A 21,980-nucleotide genomic window follows, 5' to 3' on the forward strand; every position below is an offset into this window, starting at 1 on the left:
AGACCAGGCTGCCCTTGAACTCACAGAGATCTGTTTGGATGGGAGCTCTACCTCAACCCCTGGCATCCCTATACCCAAAGAGTCTGGAATGTTTGGGTGGGAGCTCCACCTCCCACAGCTCCTCCCCAAACCTGCCCCGCCCCTTCAAAGTCTGCCAAGCACAGCTCCTCCCCCAGAGAGGCTCAAGACCACTCCCACAGGGTACTTAAGCTGCATCCCAGAAAACAGACTCATGGTTCTTCCGGTCTCGCATCCCTGTCTCCTCTCTGCGGGGCCTGGGAATCACCTGGGAATGCTTCACCCATTAAACCTAGGCTTTTCCCGATTCAGTCTGATTTGGTTTTTTTTGCGACAGCATGGAGTCCTAAAACTTATCAAGATCCACCTGCCTCTGCCTCCCAAGTGCTGGGATTAAAGGTGTGCGCCACCACCTCCTGCACTGTCTGAGAAATGAACTAGTAGCTTCTCTTTGAAAGTATTTAAGCCGGAGAGTTATTGCAAAGTGTTGAGTACTTTGTGGTACGGGACATGGCAAGGAATTGTGTAGCAGACACACAAATGGTCGCTGTTTGGAAGAAGGTGGAAGGCATTACCAAGCTAGAATATGCCTCAGGAAGCCCAGGATTGAATTGGTCCCAGAGATTTCATTACAGAGGAAAGCTGCCTTGTTGGCTCTTGAGACTGAGTGACGGTGGATTGTCAAAAGGGCATTCCGGTTTCCATTTTCCTTCCTCATTCTCTTCCCTCCAGGTCACAAATGTGACTGCCTCTGTTAGTGTCCCATGACTTTTGAGTGTCTCCAGAAGGAACTGAACCAGTTAACCACGGTCATTCACACAGTCAGTGTTAACTACTTACCACATCAAGGCCTGGTTATTTGAGTTGGAGGAATGCACGCCCTGGTTCGACAGTTCCAAGCCAAAACTCAGGGACACAAAAATGTCCTTCCTCATGTAGAAGTCTCACCAAGACCATTACTAATCCCTAGTCATCCTTGCCAGCACATCAGCTTCCACCACCCCTGCCATACGTCAACAACTAGGTAATTATTTAATAACAACAGGAGACAGGCTTGTGCTTTTCTTCTCTGGCGATTAGGGATTTTCCTGGTTTCAGTTTCAAGGTGGCTCTGAACGCAGTCACACGGGGGAATAAATCCACCTGCTACAGCCTTTGAGGGAGCGTGGAAACAATACGTGGCTTTTCAAGTATTAAGAAGAAATGAAAGAGTGAGCCAGGTTCACTGTTCATCTTGATGCACGTATTACAGATTCTGTTAGCAGGCTGTCTCCATGCTGGCCAGTTCCACACTATCACTCTTCATCTTGAATCAGATGACCCGGGGTGGTACCCAGAACTAGCTTCCCTCGGATTACCCTGACTGAAGTATTGTGAAGAAAGGTAAAATCTGCCTTCTAGGATTTCTAATATTATCCTTATTAATAGCAGAGTAAGAGAGCTGGAGCCCAGGACTCCAAGTCCTACTGCGCTCTGGGCCCAGAGAAGACTATACTGTGGGTTGAAAGGCAGATGTCAAAACCTGTATGTTCAACCAAAAGTAAATGCTGAGACACCATCTCACACTCATTGTGATGGCTACTATTAAAAAAAAAAAGAGAGAGAGAGAGAGAAAGCAAGAAAAATGACAGCAAAAATAAGGAGAAAGAGCAAACATGGGCAGTTTAGGCAGTGCTGGTGGAGATGTAAAACGGTACAGTCATTGTGGAGAAACTGTGTGGAAGCCCCTCCCAAAGTATTATCTGGCACTATAGCTCAGTAGCAGAGAGGGAGGGAGGAGAGAGGAGAGAGACAGAGGCAGAGAGAGGAGGGGGCATAAAACCAGGCAGGGTGGCTCATACTTGTAACCTCGGGACATGGAAGGCAGGGTGACTACAGTGAGATCCAGGCCAGCTTGGGCTACAAAGTGAGACCCTGTTTCAAAAAGCCAAGGGGAAAAAACAAAACAAAACAAAACATGAGTTACCAGATAATATAACAATTTCACTTGTGAGTATACACCCAAAGAACTGGAAGCAGGGCTTACAAAGGATATTTGTACATCTGTGTTGACACCAACATCATATAAAACAGCTGAAATATGGAAGCAGCCAGTGTCCTTTGGCTTGCTAGTGACTGCAAAGGTCAAATGTGGGATATTGTACAGTGACCCTGTCACATAACACAAGGCAGAGGAACCTGGAGGTCAACATGTTAAGTGAATCAAGCCAGTTACAAAAGATGAGGACCGCCTGATCCCAAGTTCTGGAGGCAGGAAGTAAAATGGAGGTTTCTCGGGCCCAAGGAGACTAAAGAATGGAAAATTTTTGTTTAATGGCTACACAGTTTCTGTCTTTTTCTTTTTTAGTTTTTCGAGACAGGGTTTCTCTGTGTAGTTTTGGTGCCTGTCCTGGATCTCACTCTGTAGATCAGGCTGGCCTTGAACTCACAGAGATCCGCCTGGCTCTGCCTCCCAAGTGCTGAGATTAAAGGCGTGTGCCACCACTGCTGGCCAGTTTCTGTCTTTTAAAGAGAGTCACAACAGGATAAACCATTTAAAATCACTGACATATGCTTTCAAGGGCCCGAGATGGTATACTTTAATGTGGGTTCTTGTTGTAGTTATGTTTTTGTTATTGTCTCTGCCCCACAGGTTCTTAAGACAAGGTCTCACTATACATCCTTATTGTCTCTGCCCCACAGGTTCTGAAGACAAGGTCTCACTATACATCCCAGGCTGGCCTCCAACTCCTGATGCTCCCGCTCCCACCTCCCCAGTGCTGGGCCTACAGACATGCACAGCTATAGGTAGTTTGATATTTATAGGTATTTTATGACAATAAAAAGTTTAAAATATGGGTATGGTGGTGCATGGCTATAATCCCAGCACTCAAGAGACAGAGACGGGAAGACTTCTGCACACACACACACACACACACACACACACACACACACACACATACACACACACACTCAAGCACACACATATGTTAGTTGAACAAAGTGGTGTATATGTATAATCCCAGCACTTGGGTGGAAGAGGATCAGGAATTCAAGGCCAGCCTTAGCTACATAGTGAGTCTGAAGCCAGCCTGGTCTACATGAGGCCCCATTTGAGAGTTTCTTGGGGCTGGGGCCTGGGAATGGAATAAATGGTCTTCCCTTCTGGGCCACCACGACTTCTCCCTTGGGAATTCTAGAACACCCACTTCTTTCCAAACAAAGTCAGCTCCCAATTCATGCAGCTGTACCACCCGGAAGCAAAGACACTAGAAGGGGAGTCCTGTGGAGCCTCCAGGGCCTGAAAAACACTGGAAGCCCCAACTCCAGGTCCAGAACTCCGTGATCAGCTCAGGGCTCCTCCTCAAGGTCCAAGGGTGCTAGAAAACTGATCTTAACCCCCCACCAAACATCAGGCCTATCATTCAAGTTCTCTCTCCTTGCTGTTTCTACTCCACCCCTAATCTTAGATACCCGGGACTAGCCAGGCTTTCTACCCTGTTAAGACAGCAAACAGAAGAGACATTTCACCCATTTCCCCAAATTCGTCTCTTTCATTTATAGAGCTGGGGTGATGATGGAGTTAAGAGCGTTGGCTGATCTCGAAGAGGACCTGGGTTTGATTCCCAGCACTCACGTGGTAGCTCAGAACTATCTTTAATTCCAGTTACAGGGGATTAACACCCTCTTCTAAACTCTATGGGCAATAGGCATGCAAATACACACACATGCACACACACATACACATACATACAGACAAATACACACACATGCGCACACACATACACATACATACAGGCAGGGAAAACACTCCTACACATAAAACGGCATTGTTAACAAGGAGTAATTCGATTTCATTTACATATGATCCCAGGAAAACTGACAAGTTGATTCATGGCCACAGTCAATTTTAAGGTTCTCAACAGTAGAGTTCTCTTACTCTTTCCCCAATACCTCCGGAATCCCCTATCCTTGGGTCATTCGGAACCACACCCAGGACCAGGAGGCTCACCAAGTCTGTTGACTCCCCTGGGGCACTGTTGTGAATCATTTGTCCAGGAGGGAGAAAAAGACGACTGTAACTGATGAACTGATGGTTGATATCCATCAAAGGACAATTCTCAACAAGAGTGATGATGTGTGTCCTTGATGCCCGCATGGGGGACAAGTACAAGGCCAGCATGGGAGATTACGGTGGTCCCCTTTTCTTTTTTTTTTTTTTTTTTCTTTTTTTTTTTTTTTTGGTTTTTCGAGACAGGGTTTCTCTGTGTAGCTTTGCGCCTTTCCTGGAACTCGCTTTGGAGACCAGGCTGGCCTTGAACTCACAGAGATCCGCCTGGCTCTGCCTCCCGAGTGCTGGGATTAAAGGCGTGCACCACCACTGCCCAGCGGTCCCCTTTTCATTGTCAACAAGGATTAAGAAATGTCTAGGGACCGGGTGGTGGCGGAATACACCTTTAATCCCAGTACTTGGGAGGCAGAGGAAAGCAGAACTCTGTGAGTTCGAGGCCAGCCTGATCTACAGAGTGAGTTCCAGGACAGCCAGGGCTACTAGAGAAACTCTGTCTTGAAAAAAAAAAAGAGAGAGAGAAAGAAAGCAAGAGAGAGAGAGAGAGAGAGAGAGAGAGAGAGGGAGGGAGGGAGGGAGGGAGGGAGGGAGGGAGGGAGGGAGGGAGGAAGAAAAGAAAGGAAAAGAAAAAATGTCTAGGGGATTAGTGAAGCACACTTTGGGGTTTGTTCAGGATGATCCTGGGGGCTCTGACCTAGTGGACAGATGGTGCCTTTGATGGATTCATAGTACGATGGCATCATTGAAAGAATAACAGGTCACTGGGAGAATGGCTCCGGGGTACAGCTCTCTCTGGGCCCTTCCAGCAGCCCCCCTTTCTGTCTGCTTACCCATGAGCGATAAGATGAGGAAGGCCCCCCCCCCCATTTCTCCTACCATCAGGATGTCATGAACTCCTGATGCAGGATTAAACCTTTCCTCCAGCCGCCCTGTCAGGCATTCGGTCATCGTGATGAAAAGTGACCAATACAGCTGTGTGATGAGATCTTGCTTTTCAGAAGAACTCAGTCCTCTCAAAAAATAGAAGTGTAAGTAGACCTCCACAGACACCAAGAAAGGAAGTTGGAACTCACATCTCCCACCACAGCTTGTCACCCTGCTAAGTCATCATTTGTCCTTCTCCTCTTTACCCTGTGTCCTTTTCTACATCCTTTGAGAGGATTATTCGGGGAAATGTACACATTTTGTTGTATGGAGGCCGCAGTTAATGGGACAGAGACAGGAAGGGGGCTGTGTACACATACATGTCTCTAATATCACACTAGAGTTTTGTGGTCCAGGGTGTCAAATTTAGAACCTTGTACACACTAAGCAAGTGTTCTACACCGAGCTGTGGCCCCGGTACCCCCTTTCTCCAGGGACTCTAGCTCAGGCTGGTGTGAATTTGCTCTTTCGATCAGGCTGACCTCAAACCATGGATCCTCCTGCCTCATCCTGCCTAGTGCGAGAATGATACGCATGGGCCACCATGTCCTGCTGCTGGTATATAATGTTCTCCCAGTCCGATTTGTCATACCGACATCAACCATTCCGAAGGAATTATTAAATTTCATTTTTATGCTTGTGATAACTGCTATAGCTTGTATTGTTAGTGTGACAGCTTTAGAATCACCATGGAAACCAACTTCTGGGTACGTCTGTGAGTTTGTCAACTATGCTAATTAAGGGGGAAGACCATCCTAGCTGTGGATGGAAACAAACTTCTAGAGTTTGTCAATTATGCTAATACAGGAGAAAGACGATCCTAACTGAATGTCAGCCTTCTGTGGGTTCGGATCTTAGGGGAAGGCTGGCTGTGCACCGGGCTTCCTCAATCTCTGCCTCCTGACTACAGATGCCATGTGACCAGCTGCCTCAGGCTCCGACCACTATAAAGTCACTCCCACGACTTCCGTTCAAACTGTGGACCAAAATAAGCCCTTCTGCTTAAAAGTTGCTTTTGTCCATATTCTGCCCCAACTGTATGTAAAGTAACTAATGCAGAAAATAAAACTTCAACCACAAGATTTTCTGCTTGGAGAATCCAGTCTCTCAAGCTGTTTGCTCATGTTGACCAACTGAAGTACCTAAGGCATAATTATTATTTATCTGTATGTTAAAAATACTGCTATTCTGATTTTTTTTAAACAAGATCTCATTACATCTTCAGTCTAGAACTCACCACGAAGAGCAGGCAGGACCTTGCACAAACTCGTGGTTCTCCTAACTCAGTCTCCCAAGTTCTGGGATTATTGTAACCATCATTCCTGGCTTGATTTTTTTAATAAGCTCCACTCTTCCTCTCCCTTCCCCTCTCCTCTCCTCTCTGTTCTCCTCTCCTCTTCCTCAATGTGATATCTATATCTATCTATCTATCTATCTATCTATCTATCTATCTATCTATCTATCTGTGATATATGTGAGATATATGATTATATATATGATATATATATATATATATATATATATATATATATATATATATATATATGATGCTGGGGAGTCGGAAGGAAAGGATTACACAGCAGCAGCAGAGTTCAAGGCTCAGTGAAACCCCAGGTGGTCTAGAGACCATCTTGACCACACAAGAGCTTGGGGGTCAAAGGGGGTATGCAGATGACAGGAGAGTTCTGTTGACTGAAAGGAGAGCCCAAAGTCCTGCCCCTCCTGCAGGAGGTATTTAAATAAAGGGAAAGTCTGTAGAGGTCAATGTGTCAGCAGGCCTCTGTTCCACACTGTCTGCTTCAAAAATCCGAGTAGGTGCCCAAGCTACAGTCACATTTACGTTTGGTGATGACTTGGGCCCTGGGAAAGGTGGACTCATACTTGGCAGTCTCCATGTAGAAGGAAGTGGTTGTACTCGTTAGAAACAAAAAAATATCTAGTGAAAGGATTTGAAGAGCTAAACAGTATTCATTAGTGCAGTTCACCTTTATTCCCGCACCTCATGATGGAAATTTCTCACACGGATTTTCTTGCACATGTATGTAAAACAAGTTCAGTTTGCGTCGAATTGCAAAGGTTAGGAAGTCATACACCTGCTCACTCAATAGGAAACTTGCGAAAGAAGTGGTAACCCAGTGATCCAATTGACAGCTAGTCAGAAATAGAACGAAGTATTCCCATAACCCGGTACTTAGCAGGGAGACAAGAGTTGGAGGCCTAGGGCTGAGAGGATGGCGCAGCAGTTAAGAACACATTCTGCTTTTCCAAAAGACCTATCGCCAATGGCTCACACCACCTATAACTCCAACTCCAGGGAATCTGACGCCCTCTTCTGACCTCCGCGGCACCCGCACTCATGTGCAGAGCCACACACACAGATGCACACATGCACACATACTTTAAATTAAAAAAAAAATTTAAAAATGAACAGCCCCCAAGAAGAACTGCATTAACAAACGTATCTCCAAGATACTCTGCTAAATCGAGGGGGAAGAGAAGGCTCAGAGCGCTATTTAGTAGCCTGGCTTTAATTTTTGTACTTGATATAAACATTTAAAGGAGAAAACTGAGAAGTGTTTGCTTTTGCTTATGTTAAGAAAACAAACTAATGAAAGTAGCTATCCACAGGCCGGCGGATAAAAGTACTTCCTATGCAAATCTGACGACCAGAGAGTTTGATCCCCAGATCCCAGGGTATAAGGACAGAATCAATGCCCAAAGTCGCTTGACTTCAACATGGGCTGCGGCACGTGTGCCCCACCCAGTACCCACATATACACTAACAAATTACAGTTTACTTTTAAGGTTTGGGCTGTTATTTTCATTGCAAAGTGACCACAATTCTTTTTCTTAGTTCCTCGATCCTATTCAGCCCTTCCCCATGCCCTCCTGATTCACCCCTCCCCTCCCTACGCACCCAAATCCGGTTTCCTTTCACCCTCAAATCTGATCTGCGTGCCCATATATTCTTGGATGTGTGGCCCTCCAGTGGGGGTCGCCTCACCCACCAGGGGCTAAACTCTTAGAGGAAATTGCCTCTTACTCTCCCAGCAGCTGTGGGTTGCCAATAGCTCCCAGCTGTGGGTGGGACTTCGTGTCCATCTTACCCCTCTCGGTGCTGCGATTTAATTTCTAAAGTAGTTTGTCTTCAAGGATAGGAGTGACCTGATTAAATGTAGATACTGCAAAGCAAAATGGCTTCTCAGAGCGCACACAGTTGGACATTGTGAGGCTTAAGTCGGTAATACATTGTTTATTTAAAATGTTTAAGAGTGAATGGTTCGAAGGGATCTGAGTGTAGGTGACCAGACCCCACTTACCTTGGAATTTCGTCTCTACCCATGTAGTGACTGTCATTGGTAGGACTGCTGGTTAACTGTATCAGTTAGGAGTCTTATAGGCAAAATGTCAGATGTGTCTTGGGCTGGGTCTGGTGGCTCATACCTGTAATTTCTGAATTTGGGAAGCTGAAACAGGAAGACTGTTGCAAGTTCACGGACTTGGTTAGAAAGTCAAGTTCAGGCCAGCCTGGGCTACCAGACCAGATCCTGTCTCAGTTTTTTTTTTTTTAAATGAATCCTAAATTTATTCCTATCAGAACAACAGGCCACTTCTAACTGAAAAGTACAGAGGCAGAACCGGCTTGGGGCTGGGGGAGCACCAGGAATTGCTTCCCAAGAGGGAATGCCTCCACCACAGGCTTCCCAGCATCTCTGGGCACCCCAGCTTCAACCTCACACACGGCTGGTGTCTCCTCCAGCCTTTTCTAAGCACCGACTTTGGAGGTCTCTGCCATCTCCAATCTGAGCTTGGGGTTCTGTTGCCCTTCGTTTTAGAACATGAATCTGCTGGGGGTGAACAAGGGGAGCCAGCAGCTCCCCTCCGGGGCTCCAGTGCGGTTGATCTCTTGTGCAACCGACATGATGCAGATGCATGACTTTCTGGACTTGAGAATGTGAGACATTCAGAGCCAGACCAAGAGTATGTGTGTGGGGAGACAGCTGGGCTTATGGGCTTGCCAGAATCAGGGAGAGGGAGAGAGGGAGAGACCACTTATCTCCCCCACCACTGCTCCCCTTTCCTCATTCCAGGCCCAAACTCCAGACCAGCGTGTCTCCAAGTGAGGAGAAAAAAAAAAAAATGGGAACACGGGACAATGCCACATGTAAGGGATGTTAGGAAACCCAAACACAGTTCGGCACTGATGTACTTAATTTGGTTTATAAAATGCAATTTGCAATTTCTGTGGAATCCTCTGTTAGTGTTAAAAGGGAAGACAAAAGGGCTCAGTGGGATAGAAGTCAGGAAAACAGAGCCCCGGACTGGAGGCTGTCGCCATGGGGCTGGAGACTGCTCGCAGGTCGCTGGACCACTCCGTTAGTTTCCTCATCTGAAAAACGTGATAATAGCCTAGTCAACGTCACAGAGGTTGGACAGAAACTTAAGAGCCATGACCTAAATGTTAACAAAAGGCACATGTGTTACCGAAATGGCTTACTCGACCTTTTTATCTGAAGAGGTTATTAGTGACTGACTATAGCTTGATTTGCTCTCAAGCAAGTTAGGCTTTTATTATTATTATTATTATTATTATTATTTATTATTATTATTATTAACCTACCAATCGGGGCAACCAGTTTCAAATCCCAAGAGGGAAACAGGCAGTATGGAGAGTCCCAGCGACACCTTCTTTCTTTCTTTTTTTTTTTTTTTTTTAATTTTTTATTTATTTATTATGTATACAGTATGCCTGCAGGCCAGAAGAGGGCACCAGATCTCATTACAGATGGCTGCGAGCCACCATGTGGGTGCCGGGAATTGAACTCAGAACCTTTGGAAGAGCGGCCAGTGCTCTTAACCTCTGAGCCATCTCTCCAGCCCCTTCTAATCCTGCAGTCCCGAACGCCAGTTCTACCCTGACCCGAGACAACAGATGCTCTTGGCATTGAACAGGAGTAGTTCTGAAGCCTGTAGCTCTAAGAGTCTTGACTGATACAAAATGCCGACCGACACTGCCTGAGAGTCGGCAGGGAGGGATCAGTCCTGCCCACATGTAACACTACGTAAACTACAAAACAGGAGGTTTAAGCCACGTCTTTATTCTTACGTGTTTATCTCTGTGTGTCTGGGGTGTACACATGTGTGTGCACGCAAAGGCCGGAGGATGCCGGGTGCCGTTCTCTACCTCTCTCCGCCTTATTTCCTAGACACAGGGCCTCTCGCTGAACTCAAAGGTCTCCGTGTCCCCACCTGGCCATCTGGCCGGCCAGCCATAACCGTCCCCCCCGTATCCTGACCCCTCCCAGCACTGGGGCTGCAGGGCACGTAGCCACATTCAGCTCTTCTGTGGGTGCGAGGGAGTCGAACTCGGGTCTTGGTGCTTGTACAGCTCTTACCCACGGGGTCGCTCCCCCAGGCCAAGCCACACCCTGATAACAAACGTCCAACCGTCTGGAGCCAGCCCAGATAACTACACTTCATCATAGCACCAAGGTGACATTTTTATTACAAAGACAAGTTACTAAAATAAAGAAGTGTTTTATTTTCCCTTTTCAGGCATGAAGTCCAAGGAAATATACATTTGTAGAAATTAAAAATAATACCAGAATGGGGATAACGTTGGAAGCTGCATGGAGTCAGCAGAATGGGGTGGTTTGGGGACTTCTCAGTTTGTCAAGACAGGTCTAGCCCATGTAACAATTTCTGTGGTATCTTTCCAGAAGAGTTGTCACAGAATCATAAAGCCCAAACAGCTAAAACGTGTATAGTATACAATGCAAATGGGTAGCACTACTAAGTAGCACAGACTAGCTGTGGGCATCAAAATAAACAGTAAACTAGAGTGAATAAACCCCCTAGACAGCACCTCAAATGTCCCTGGTCATTGCTTGATTTGTTCACTCACTTACATATGCATACATGCCATGAGAATTTATTAAGCACCTACTGTGTGCCCGGAAGGCACTGTGTTGAACTCTAGGTGAAGGCACAGGTTCTGCCCTGAAGGAGTGAATGCCCGGGCTTCAGTGGGAATGCAGAGGAGCCGCCTGCACTCTGGGAAGTTCCAACAATATTCCTGCTCAAAGCACGGAGCAGCATGGATTCGGTCAACCACAGCTTCGCACAGGGAAGGTGTCCACTCCTCTTGCTCCTCAGAATGACTAAAGGTCACTGTCTTTTTGTCCGGGGAATACAACAGGGAAACATGGCATCGCATCATCACAGTGGACTCAGACGTGGGTGTCACTTTCTACCCCTCCACACTTAAGGAGACACGGGATGGGACGTCATGGCAGAAGTGGCCGGTGAACCTCACCCACCCGGGAGTCACCACTGCGTGGTCCTCGAGCCCCAGGTGCCCCCTCACCGAGGCTGTCCAAGTGGGCTGCTCTGGGCCTGGCACGTGTGCCCTCCAGGCAGAACCGCTTGCCCACACTTAGACATGGAACTGAGGATCTGGTCAGCACCTCGAGGCCACCGCTTCCTCCGCAGCCGCTGTGAACCGGATGAAGGGGTGGAGTCTGCAGGCCTTGCTCAGGAAAGGGCCTGACTCAGCTTCCTGGAATGTCCCACAACAGTGGCCACAGGCGTTGAAAGGAACATTTACAGTGGCCTGCACCTGGGCTTCTGCGGCCATCTCCTTTCCCCTGTCTCGGCTCTGTGTTCTCTTTGACTGGCTTACAAGGAAACTAAGAAGTCTCACTTCTTAAGTCCCAGGGAAGGGCTGAGCCCATCCTACCAGGAATTAGTTCCTCGGGCCCCAGTTAACTGCAGCCCGGAACCTTTAATTGCAGCTCCGTGGCAGAAGCAAAGGAGGAGGCTGAATTTTCAAACGGAGGTCTTCCACATCCGCTGGCTAATGTGCATAGTAAATGGTTTTGAGGCCTTAACTGTAGAAGCATTGTGTTTAATGCACTGAAAATCAGAATGCTTTAGTATTAATTTATTAACTAAACCTCTACCATGAGGACATATACTCACTATGAATGAGATTATGTAAATGCTCTTGTGATGAAAATGTATGCAGATCATTGTGTTTTTTAAAAAATGCAATTTTGAAGTGAATGTCCCCCTGATTTGGTTTCTTTTTCTAAAAAAATGTACTAAACATTTTTTCACTTAGTGTATTTTCATAAATCATTGATACATAAAAAGTCTAAAGAATCTATACAAAAATAATCCCCCATTTTCTGTAATGCCTCATCTTCTCTGCCTATGAATTTGTTCATATAAAGAGTGTCTTAGAAAATATAAAAATATTGCTAATGTGTCATCGATGCTAAACATTCTCTAGGAAAACATACCTTTGTAAATAGAACAACTACTAGAAATTCTTAATGAAATTCAAGTCCCGGATGTGCCACAGATGAGTCCCGATCAGGGTGACATCCAAGTCCGTCTATCCTCTGTGCCACTTCCAGAAACTGTCTGTGACGAATATTCACTGAGTGAGACAGGATTCTCGCTCCTTCAAAAGTCATCACTGATTTCTGTGGATATCCTTAGGGTAACACTCTACAGAGAAGGAAGACAAGAACGTCAAAGAGTGAGGCAAGTCCAGTATTAGCTATGACGGTCTCAGAAGCTTTTGTCCCCCAAGAGGTGACCCCTCTATTGTGCCGTGCTTGAACTGGGTCCTAAAGGAGTTTCTTGGCTCTGTACATCATTTTAGCCAATGACTCGCTTATTCTAAAAGGTGAGAGTCTCCCTGTGGTCAAATATGCTAAGGTCTTGTCTTCTCTTGATCTTGGGGATTTTTTTTTTCAACAACATAAGGGTTTTTTTGTTTGTTTGTTTTTATTTCAGGACTGAGGACCGAACCCAGGGCCTTGCACTTGCTAGGCAAGCGCTCTACCACTGAGCTAAATCCCCAACGCCTTTTTTTTTTTTATTAACATAAAGTTTTTTACACAGTCATATTTTCTGGGTATTGGAACTAGTGAGAGCTTCCTGAACACAGCCAGGACTTGGGGCATCAAATAGCGGATAACATGAAAGTTTCCCTGGTTAAGTGGCCCGTTAGAGATGTGTCTACTGCATCCCCCTTTGGGAACAAGCTCATAAAGTTGCGTGGTCCACAATGCCTGCTCCCCCAACACACACAGCATCAGAATGAAAAGAGAGCGTTTCTCAAAATGCAAGAACGCTTCTAAATTTTACTAATCCTAATCATCACTGATTCATATAAGATTTAAACTGATGAATCCTTACCTGGAAATCTTGGATGAATGTTAGGAAATAGAAAACAAAGCCAAAGGCCACGGTCCACTCGCAGATAGCGCTCACTACGTGATACACGTAATCCTAGTAGCAACAAAGAAGCAGGGTTTAGCCTAAAAGGGCTCATCCGAAGGAAATCACCTGAAACACGAGATCACCAAGACCAGAGAGAAAGGTTGCCCAAGAACATAAACTGCAACCTTGAGAAAACGCCACATGCAAAGCCTTGTAGCAAGAGGTCCGAGAGCAACCCAGGGCTGACGGGAATGCAAACGGACCCAAAGTTCTTCAGACCTCTCCCTCCGTGTTTGAAGACTCAGTGTATGTAACTTCAAAATTAGGCAGATTAACGACCGCAGAATAGCTGAGACCTTGAAGCCCATTTGGACCCCAGTGAAGACAGAGCTTGACTTGATTTGGTTGCCCTTCCCTGGGACCCCCATAGTTGAAGGGCACACTGAAGTGTCTAGTGGGCACTCCCGGGACCACCCGAGAATGAGCGTGTGCATGCAGGCAAGACCAGCCCAGCGTTCCGCTAGGTTTCTATGTCTCTGTTCCTGTGGGTGTTAATTCTGCAAACAGTTCTGCTTAGCACCATAAGGCAAATGCATCTGCAGAGCAAATGCACACTCATCAGCTGACACACCCTTTGGAGAAAACGGATGCCCAAATCAGGGCCTCTGAGCTCAGCTCTGTCTGGAGGTGAGAAGTAATGAAACAGATAATTGAGATCCAGAAAATTCAAGTCCGTGTTTCATCAACTCATCGCATTTGTTTTGACTCTATTAATTTTTACTTTATTATTTTTAATCTTTTTTTGCAGTGTGGGCGATTAAACCCAGGGCCCTGCACAAGCTGGGAAAGTGTCCTACCACTGGGCTACACTGCCACTCACTTCATTGTCACAAAATGGGAAAATAATGTGCCAGTGCTGTTTCAAAAGTAAAAAGGCCTCCCCATATGCATGAGTATGTCTCTCTCCTCTCTCTCTCTCTCTCTCTCTCTCTCTCTCTCTCTCTCTCTCCCTTCCTCTCCCCCACGCCCCTCCCTTTGTGTCTGTATGCATCTCCCTTCCCACGTCTCTGTGTGCGTCTGTGTGACCTTTCCATGTCTCTCTCTTTGTGTGTGAGATCATCTGCTTTCCCCTGCCCCCCCCCCCCCGCGCTGTAAATTCACTTAAAAGCACTCTTAAATTCTATGCTTTTTTTTTTCCTAACCCTCCTCTGCATTCTGATCAACTCACATGCCAAATCTGTAGACACTTAGTTTGAGGCCTGTGATTTCAAGTAAACATGTCAGTTCTAGGGCAACCGCTCTTTTCTTTATCCTTCTTCTCATCCACAGGGATTTAACAGATGCGTGTCAAACTGTGGTAGACATCTCCACAGACGTTCACATCCATCCATGGTTCTCACCCAAGGTCACACCTGAGGCGGCTCTGGCCAGGCTGATTAGGGACAGAGAACTGTGGCCACTACTGTTTGGTGCCAGCAGCAGGACAGACCCTGTTCCAGATCACCCCTGGACAACGGGCTTGCAAAAGCAGAGGACAAGGAGCCGGAGAGATGGCTCCGTGGTTAAGAGTGCTTGCTGCTCTTGCAGAGGACTGGGTTTGCTCCCAGCACCCGAATGGTGGCTCACAACCGCCTGTAACTCCAGCTGCAGGGGATCCCAAGCCTCTTCTGCCTCCAAGGGGGGAGCACCAGGCATGCCTATGGTGCGTATACATGCGTGAAGTCAAAACACATATGCATAAATATTTATTTAAAAATTTTAAGTAGACAGCAAGACCGGCAGATGGCTCGGTGGGTAAAAGGCACTGTGGCCACGCCTAAGGACCTGAGTGTGGTCTTTGGAGCCCACATGATGGAAGCAGAGAACCAATTTTAGAGAGTTGTTCTCTAATCTCTGTGTGTGTGTGTGTGTGTGTGTGTGTTAAACAAAACTTTAAAAAAAAAAAAATGGTGGAGCAGTATGATACCGAGAAGGTACCGAACCAGAGTCCCAATTCCTCCACTTTACATGTAGATGCAGGCTAAGCTACATGAACGACAATGAATTATAATTCTCACCCTCCCCATCAAGCATGCCATAGCATGCGGGGAAGGATCTAATACACTCCGTGGAAGTCTAGGGCAGTGCCTAACTATTACTCTATCCAGAGGCAGCATCTGGGTGGCACAATAAAGAGAAAACCAGGCGCTACTTTTAGGCTCTTTTTTTTTTTTAAATGCTCTGCAAGGTCTCCCTAGGTAGCCCAGGCTGGTCCTAAAGTCATGCTCCTTCTGCCTCAGTCTCCAGAGTCCTGGGATCACCAGCATGAGCCACCCACCCTGCCTTCCTCCTTTTCCCGCTTTCAGATAGAAAATGGAAGATGCTAACAGATATCCAGCGGCCTAAGGGCATGCTTTGTGGAGCCCCGCGGAGCCCTTGACTGCATTTGATTTGTGGTGGAACACTGCCACCTGGTGGCTGAGGCTTGAAGTACACCTGGAGTTGCTCTACTGACTGCGTCGTTATCAGTTTCCTCTGCAAGAGGAAAGGAACACCTTCCCTCTTACCTCCCCACCACTCAGACCTTTTGACGAGCTATTCAAAGGGAGCACTTTTTGAAATCCTAGCTGGATCGTTCTCTTCTTCAGCATCGTCCCTGTAGCTGTCTTGATGGCTTCTACTACGTGCCCGAATCTTCTGTTCTTTTTGGAAACTCTTGCTCTGAGCATGCTGTATCCCTCCCATCACTCCATGGATGCCCTGTCTTTCACCTCTGACCCAACACCAAACTCAGGACCCTCACTTCTCGGACTGCTCTGCTACATCTGCCTTGGTTAAACTATGGAGAGAGGGAGAGAAAGAGATAGAGAAATAGATCTTTCTTTTGGTCTCTAGGACACCGTTCCCTAGTCCACGGTGAGAACCAACCATTGCTTCTGTGATGTTCCGCTCTACAACCAGCTGCTGGACTTCAATTCAGAATTGTTTTTATTTTCAAAGTACTCTGTTGGGCAGAAGACAGTCACTGTTTGTGCCACTGAACTCCGGGATTCCTTGGGGACTTGCTTTCCCACAGCGTCCTTCCCCCGGTGGCAGGAACTCAGCCCATGGGAACAGTATGAGAGCGGTCCTGCACTGTTCTGGTCCTTACACTGGCCTGTGCCTCTTCCTGTCTGTTTCTGGTGGAAACCCTTCCTCCATTTGCCCCGTGAATCCCCTGTGACTTTCTATCCTCCTCTTTGTCTCCCAACATTCTGGCCAAACTGACACACACTAAGGAAGTGGTTGGATCTCCCAACTGACTGGTTTCCTTGAAAACAAGAGATTCCAATTGACCAGAGTCAGGGTAATTAAGAAGATCCTTTGCTTTAAAAAAAAAAAAAAAAACCTGAAATGCCAGGGCTACACAGAGAAACTCTGTCTCAGGGGGAAAGAAAGAAAGAAAGAAAGAAAGAAAGAAAGAAAGAAAGAAAGAAAGAAAGAAAGAAAGAAAGAAAGAAAGAAGGAAGGAAGGAAGGAAGGAAGGAAGGAAGGAAGGAAGGAAAGAAAGAAAGAAAGAAAGAAAGAAAGAAAGAAAGAAAGAAAGAAAGAAAGAAAAGGAAAAGGAATCCTAAAACAACCACAAACCCCACTTTCCTGCCATTGCCTGATTGTAATGATGTCCCCGTGCGTGTGTGTGTGTGTGTGTGTGTGTGTGTGTGTGTGTGTGAGAGAGAGAGAGAGAGAGAGAGAGAGAGAGAGAGAGAGAGAGAGAGAGAGAGCTCTGAAGTGCTTACTCTGGTCCGCAGACCAGCAGCTGCCTTGGATCCATGAAGTACAATGATGGCCGATTGCACCTGTCACTAAATTTGTCTCCACCCTGTCTTTGGAGCTGTTTATCACACGCACACAGTAAGCAGATTCCATGTCACATTGACTCCACATCTTCCAGCCCGTTCCAAGAAAGGTGAGTGACAGCCCGAGTCTCGCAGACCCGGCCAGGACGGGCAACTGTACTGAGGAGGAGCGGTTACCTTTTCTTTCGGATTCCATTCCAGCTTGGTTATGGAAATTAGCGAAGCACAGGCAATCACTTATAAAAGATGGTTAAGGAAAGGGTGGAGAAAACAGGTCCTTCACTATTCAGACGATTCGATGAGCATAATCACTACACAATGTTTAAATAGAACATTTCTATAGTCAACCTTGTAACCTCAGACCTCCAATCAGGACAGTAGCTAAGTCACACCAGGCTGCAGAACACTTGCCTGGCATGCCCAAGGTCTTAGGTTCAGTTCCCAGTACCACAAAGTAAATCTATAAATCAATAAATTATAGCATGGAAATGCAGTTATTCCTCAGCAATACTTTTCTGGGTGCTGGAGTGGTTTGAATAAGAAGGACCCCGATAGGCTTGATATAATTGAATGCTTAGTCACCCGGGAGTGAAGCTCTTTGGCAGTGATAGAAAGGTTAGGAGGTGTGGCCTTGTTGGAGGAAGAGTGTCACTTGGGGTTTTCAAAGCTCACACCCAGCCAGGTGTTTTTTCCCCCTCTCTCTCAGCCTATGGATCAGGATATAGCTACTTCTCAGCTCCTTCTCCAGCACCATGCCTGCATACCGCCATGCTCCCTGCCATGATGACAAGCCCCTGAACCTGTAAGCCAGCCCCAATTAAATGTTTTCCTTTATAAGAGTCGCCATGGTCGTGGTGTCTCTTCACAGCAATAGAACGGGAACTAAGACAGGTGTGTATAGTAAAATTTTCATCTGTGTCTATGTTTTGTTCAACCTGAGCATTTCTGGGTGTTTCCATTTAAGCTGTTTAAAGCTGGCCTAACTGGCTGACATGGAAATTCAAGGCAGGTCCTTTTTTAAAAATAAAAAAATAAACAACAACAACAACAAAAAACTCCTGCTACTGAATAAAAATATTCCTCTAAAATGTCATCCCCAAGGTGACAGCTTTCATGAACAGGAACATGCACAAAAATAAACTACCAGGGGCTGGAAAGATGGCTCAGTGGTTAAGAACACTGGCCACTCTTCCAGAGTACCCAAGTTCCAATTTCCAGAACAAGCAACTGTAACTCCAGTTCCAGGGACTCTGGTGCCCTCTGCTGGCTTCTGTGGGCACCACATAAACTTGGTGCACAGACATACATACATACATACATACATACATACATACATACATACATACATACAGGCATGCAAAGCACCCATACACATAAAATAATAATAAAAAAACTGAGCTATTTTTCAAATTCAAACTACTACCTTTTAGAAACAGACTTTTGAGGAGTGGTTGGAGAGAAGTGGAGACCCTTCCTCCTGACCCCGAATTTCAGAGCCAAGAGATTCTGCTTACGTCAGATTTGGGGGATAAAAGGCAAATCCCCTACAGACCAGTTCAATGATGCAGCCACGGAGGACCCTGCCTTCCCTGGACACTAGTACCTCACAAGGGCAGAGGCTGAACTTGGAAGGGAAAGGGAAAAAAAGATAGGGGGAAATAGAAAGCTCTAGAAAGTCTATTTTTTAAAAGTACAGGGAATTGACCCAAAGTGCTGAGCCAAAGCCAGTTTGTGCCTCCTCCGCAGTTCAGAGCCAACACGTCCTTTCCTGGCCCCTCCCTTCATATTCTGCAAAGCTTGACAGTTCTCAATTTCTCAGACTAAAAGCAGCCTGATAGCGTAGATGTTCCTTGATCATCTAATGGCCGTACTTCCGCTTCTCCTGGTTTCAAATCTATGAATTCTCTCCTCTATGTACTCCTTACTTCCCTCTTCAGGGCACTAGGTACCACCTTGTCTGGGAGTAGATGGGGAGCTCAGTCACACAGACTTAGTCTCAGCACCCAGAAATATTACAGTCCCATTCAACAAAGCCCAGAGAACATGACGTGCTAGAGAGGAGAGAACCGGGAACAGCATTGGCTCAGATAAAAACAAACAAAAACAAAACCATTAATTCAGTACGCACTGGCATTTGGGGTGCCGGGAATACATCACAGAGCAGCTCATCTGAGTCATGAAGTTAGAAGGCCTCTCTATAGCAGCCTCACCCCACTGAATATAACGTGTAAGCAAAATTTGCTAGTAGCCATGTTTTTAAAAACTAACAAGAGCCGGGCAGTGATGGTGCCTGCCTTTAAAATCCCAGCACTCGGGAGACAGAGGCAGGCAGGTCTCTGAGCTCAGCACCCAGAAATAGTGTCCAGGGAAGGCAGGGGCCTCCGTGGCTGCAAACTGGTCTGTAGGGATTTGCTATTTATCCCAAAAGTCTTACTTAAGCAGAAGCACTTGGCTCTAAAATTCGGGGTCAGGAGGAAGGGTCTCCACTTCTCTCCAACCACTCCTCAAAAGTCTGTTTCTAAAAGGCCCACCTGGTCTACAGAGCAAGTTCCAGGACAGTCAGGACTGTTACACAGAGAAACTCTGTCTTGAAACATCAAATAATAATAATAATAATAATAATAATAATAATAAATGCAATTAGTTTTAATAGTGTTTCTTATTTAACCCAACTTACTAAAATACTGTCACTGCAGTAATACTGATATATTATTTGATGTTATCTTATACACTGATAGGTAGCATATGTCCTATTGAACCTAATATTAATTAATAAATAATATTAATGGTGACAGAAGAGGAGTGATAGCTCACTGTTAAGGCTGTGTGCTGTTCCTCCAGAGGACATGAGTTTGGTCCCCAGCACACACACTGGGCAGCTAACAACTGCCTATAAACCACAGCTCCCAGGCATCTGATGCCTCTTCTGCCCTCTGTAGGCACCCATACACACACATACACACACACACACACATACACACACACACACACACACAATTTTTAAAAATTAAAAAATAAAATATTTATAATATAATTTTAATGTGCAATAATATAAAGAATTATTAGTGTAGCCGGGCGGTGGCGGCGCACGCCTGTAATCCCAGCACTCAGGAGGCAGAGGCAGGCGGATCTCTGTGAGTTCGAGGCCAGCCTGGTCTACAGAGCTAGTCCAGGACAGGCTCCAAAGCTACAGAGAAACCCTGTCTCAAACCCCCCCCCCAAAAAAAAAGAATTATTAGTGTAAGCTGGGTGTAATATCTCATGTCAATAATCCCAACACTTGGGAGTCTAGGACAAGAGTATCAAAAGTTTGAAGCCAACCTCAGTTACATAGAGTTCAAGTCTACTCACCTCCCACCAAAAAAAAAAAGAAAGAAAAAATTCCAACCAAAGCCGGGCGGTGGTGGCGCACGCCTGTAATCCCAGCATTCGGGAGGCAGAGCCAGGCGGATCTCTGTGAGTTCGAGGCCAGCCTGGACTACCAAGTGAGTTCCAGGAAAGGCGCAAAGCTACACAGAGAAACCCTGTCTCGAAAAACCAAAAAAAAAAAAAAAAAAAAAAAAAAAAAATCCCAACCAAGCAACCACCAAAAAAGCAAAGGAGGAGGGGGAACTTACGATGTCATCTACTCAGCTATATTCCTTTTTCTCTAATCAAGTCTTTGAAGTGAGTGTGTATTTTACATTTATGAAACATCTCAATTTGGGCTAGCCACATTTCAAGTATGCAAAAAGTCACACAGTTACTGTGATGGGCCAATAGCCCAGCTCTAAAAGAGCCCCCCGGGATGAGCACAGGCAAAAGCAGAGAACAGGAAACCACCATGCCTGGAGGGGAAAAGGTCACAATGAGCCTGGAGAGAAGGGAAGTCTCAGATCACATGCCTCAGGAACCCTGTGAAGGGTCTTTCTCTCTTCTTGTCTTCCTTCTCCATTCCTTTCTCTTTCTTTTTCTTTCTTCTTTCTTTCTTTCTTTCTTTCTTTTGTTTGTTTTTTGAGACAGGGTTTCACTATGTAGCTCTGGCTTGTCCTGGAACTCACTCTGTAGAACAGGCTGGCCTTGAACTCAGAGAGATCCTCCTGCCTCCGCCTCTGGGATTAAAGGAGTATGTCACCAGCTGCACCACCACCACCACCCATCCTTTTTCTCTCCCTTTTTCTTCTTTTCTTCCTTCCTTCATTGTCCTCCCTTTCTGCCTCCCACTCTCCAGTTTCTCTGTCTCTCTCTTTCCATGGCAGGTTTGGACTATTCCCACCATGCCTGGCTCCTGTTAAGTTTTTGGAAGCTTTAGAAGGTGAGGCAAGATGAGCTGATAAGCAGGAGAAGTTTAGAAACCCGCTAGGAAATCACAGGCCTCAACAGCTGGGTGTGGTGACACATGACTTTAGTCCCAGCACTCAGAAGGCAGAGGCAAGGGGATCTCTGAGTTCCAGGACAGCCAGGGCTACACAGAGAAACAAACAAAAAAAGAAAAAGAAAAATGGATGGACTAGCCTCACTCAGGGACTTAGTTTCCTCAGGAGTCAGTGATGCTGTTTTGTGTCAAAGAAATACTAAGGAGAAACTCGGGCATTCTAAGGAGCCTGCCAGAGAAACATTACTACCACAGAAACGATGGAGGCCACAGGCTTTTTCAGGAGGAAGTTTGGTGAAATTCGTTCAGGGTAATTTGTTGCAGGGACTAACCTGCTTCTGTGTGGGTCTCTGACCCTTTGGCTTGGCTAGGAATCTGAAACTCCTGGACATGAGAACAGGAAATGGAAATGCTCGGATGGGAAACTGAGACCAAAATGTCCCTTGTGCTGGGACTCTCTGGTTTGAGTATGGAAGAGATTTGCCTCTAGGAGTTGGAAGGAAAGAAAGGTTTCCTGCACAAGAAACTGTTCATGACACTACAAACGCCACTTACTTATACAGTTTACAGTCCATACAAAAAGGAA

The 21,980-nt window shown here is 46.1% G+C and overlaps 1 protein-coding gene across 1 annotated transcript in view; it reads right to left on the reverse strand.

Moving 5' to 3' along the window:
• Positions 1-10,539: 10,539 nt before the first annotated feature.
• Positions 10,540-21,980, reverse strand: part of Dram1 (DNA damage regulated autophagy modulator 1) — a 37,764-nt gene continuing 26,323 nt past the window's right edge. The window contains exons 5-7 of the mRNA XM_052753047.1: positions 17,218-17,276; positions 13,202-13,294; positions 10,540-12,505 (exon numbers count right to left, since the gene is read on the reverse strand). Coding sequence (XP_052609007.1) covers positions 12,461-12,505; positions 13,202-13,294; positions 17,218-17,276 — 197 coding nt within the window. The 3' untranslated portion in view covers positions 10,540-12,460. The remainder of the gene's footprint in view (positions 12,506-13,201; positions 13,295-17,217; positions 17,277-21,980) is intronic.

The sequence above is a fragment of the Peromyscus californicus genome, unplaced genomic scaffold, assembly GCF_007827085.1.
Source record: "Peromyscus californicus insignis strain IS unplaced genomic scaffold, ASM782708v3 Scaffold_24__1_contigs__length_46423439, whole genome shotgun sequence".
Lineage (NCBI taxonomy): Eukaryota > Metazoa > Chordata > Mammalia > Rodentia > Cricetidae > Peromyscus > Peromyscus californicus.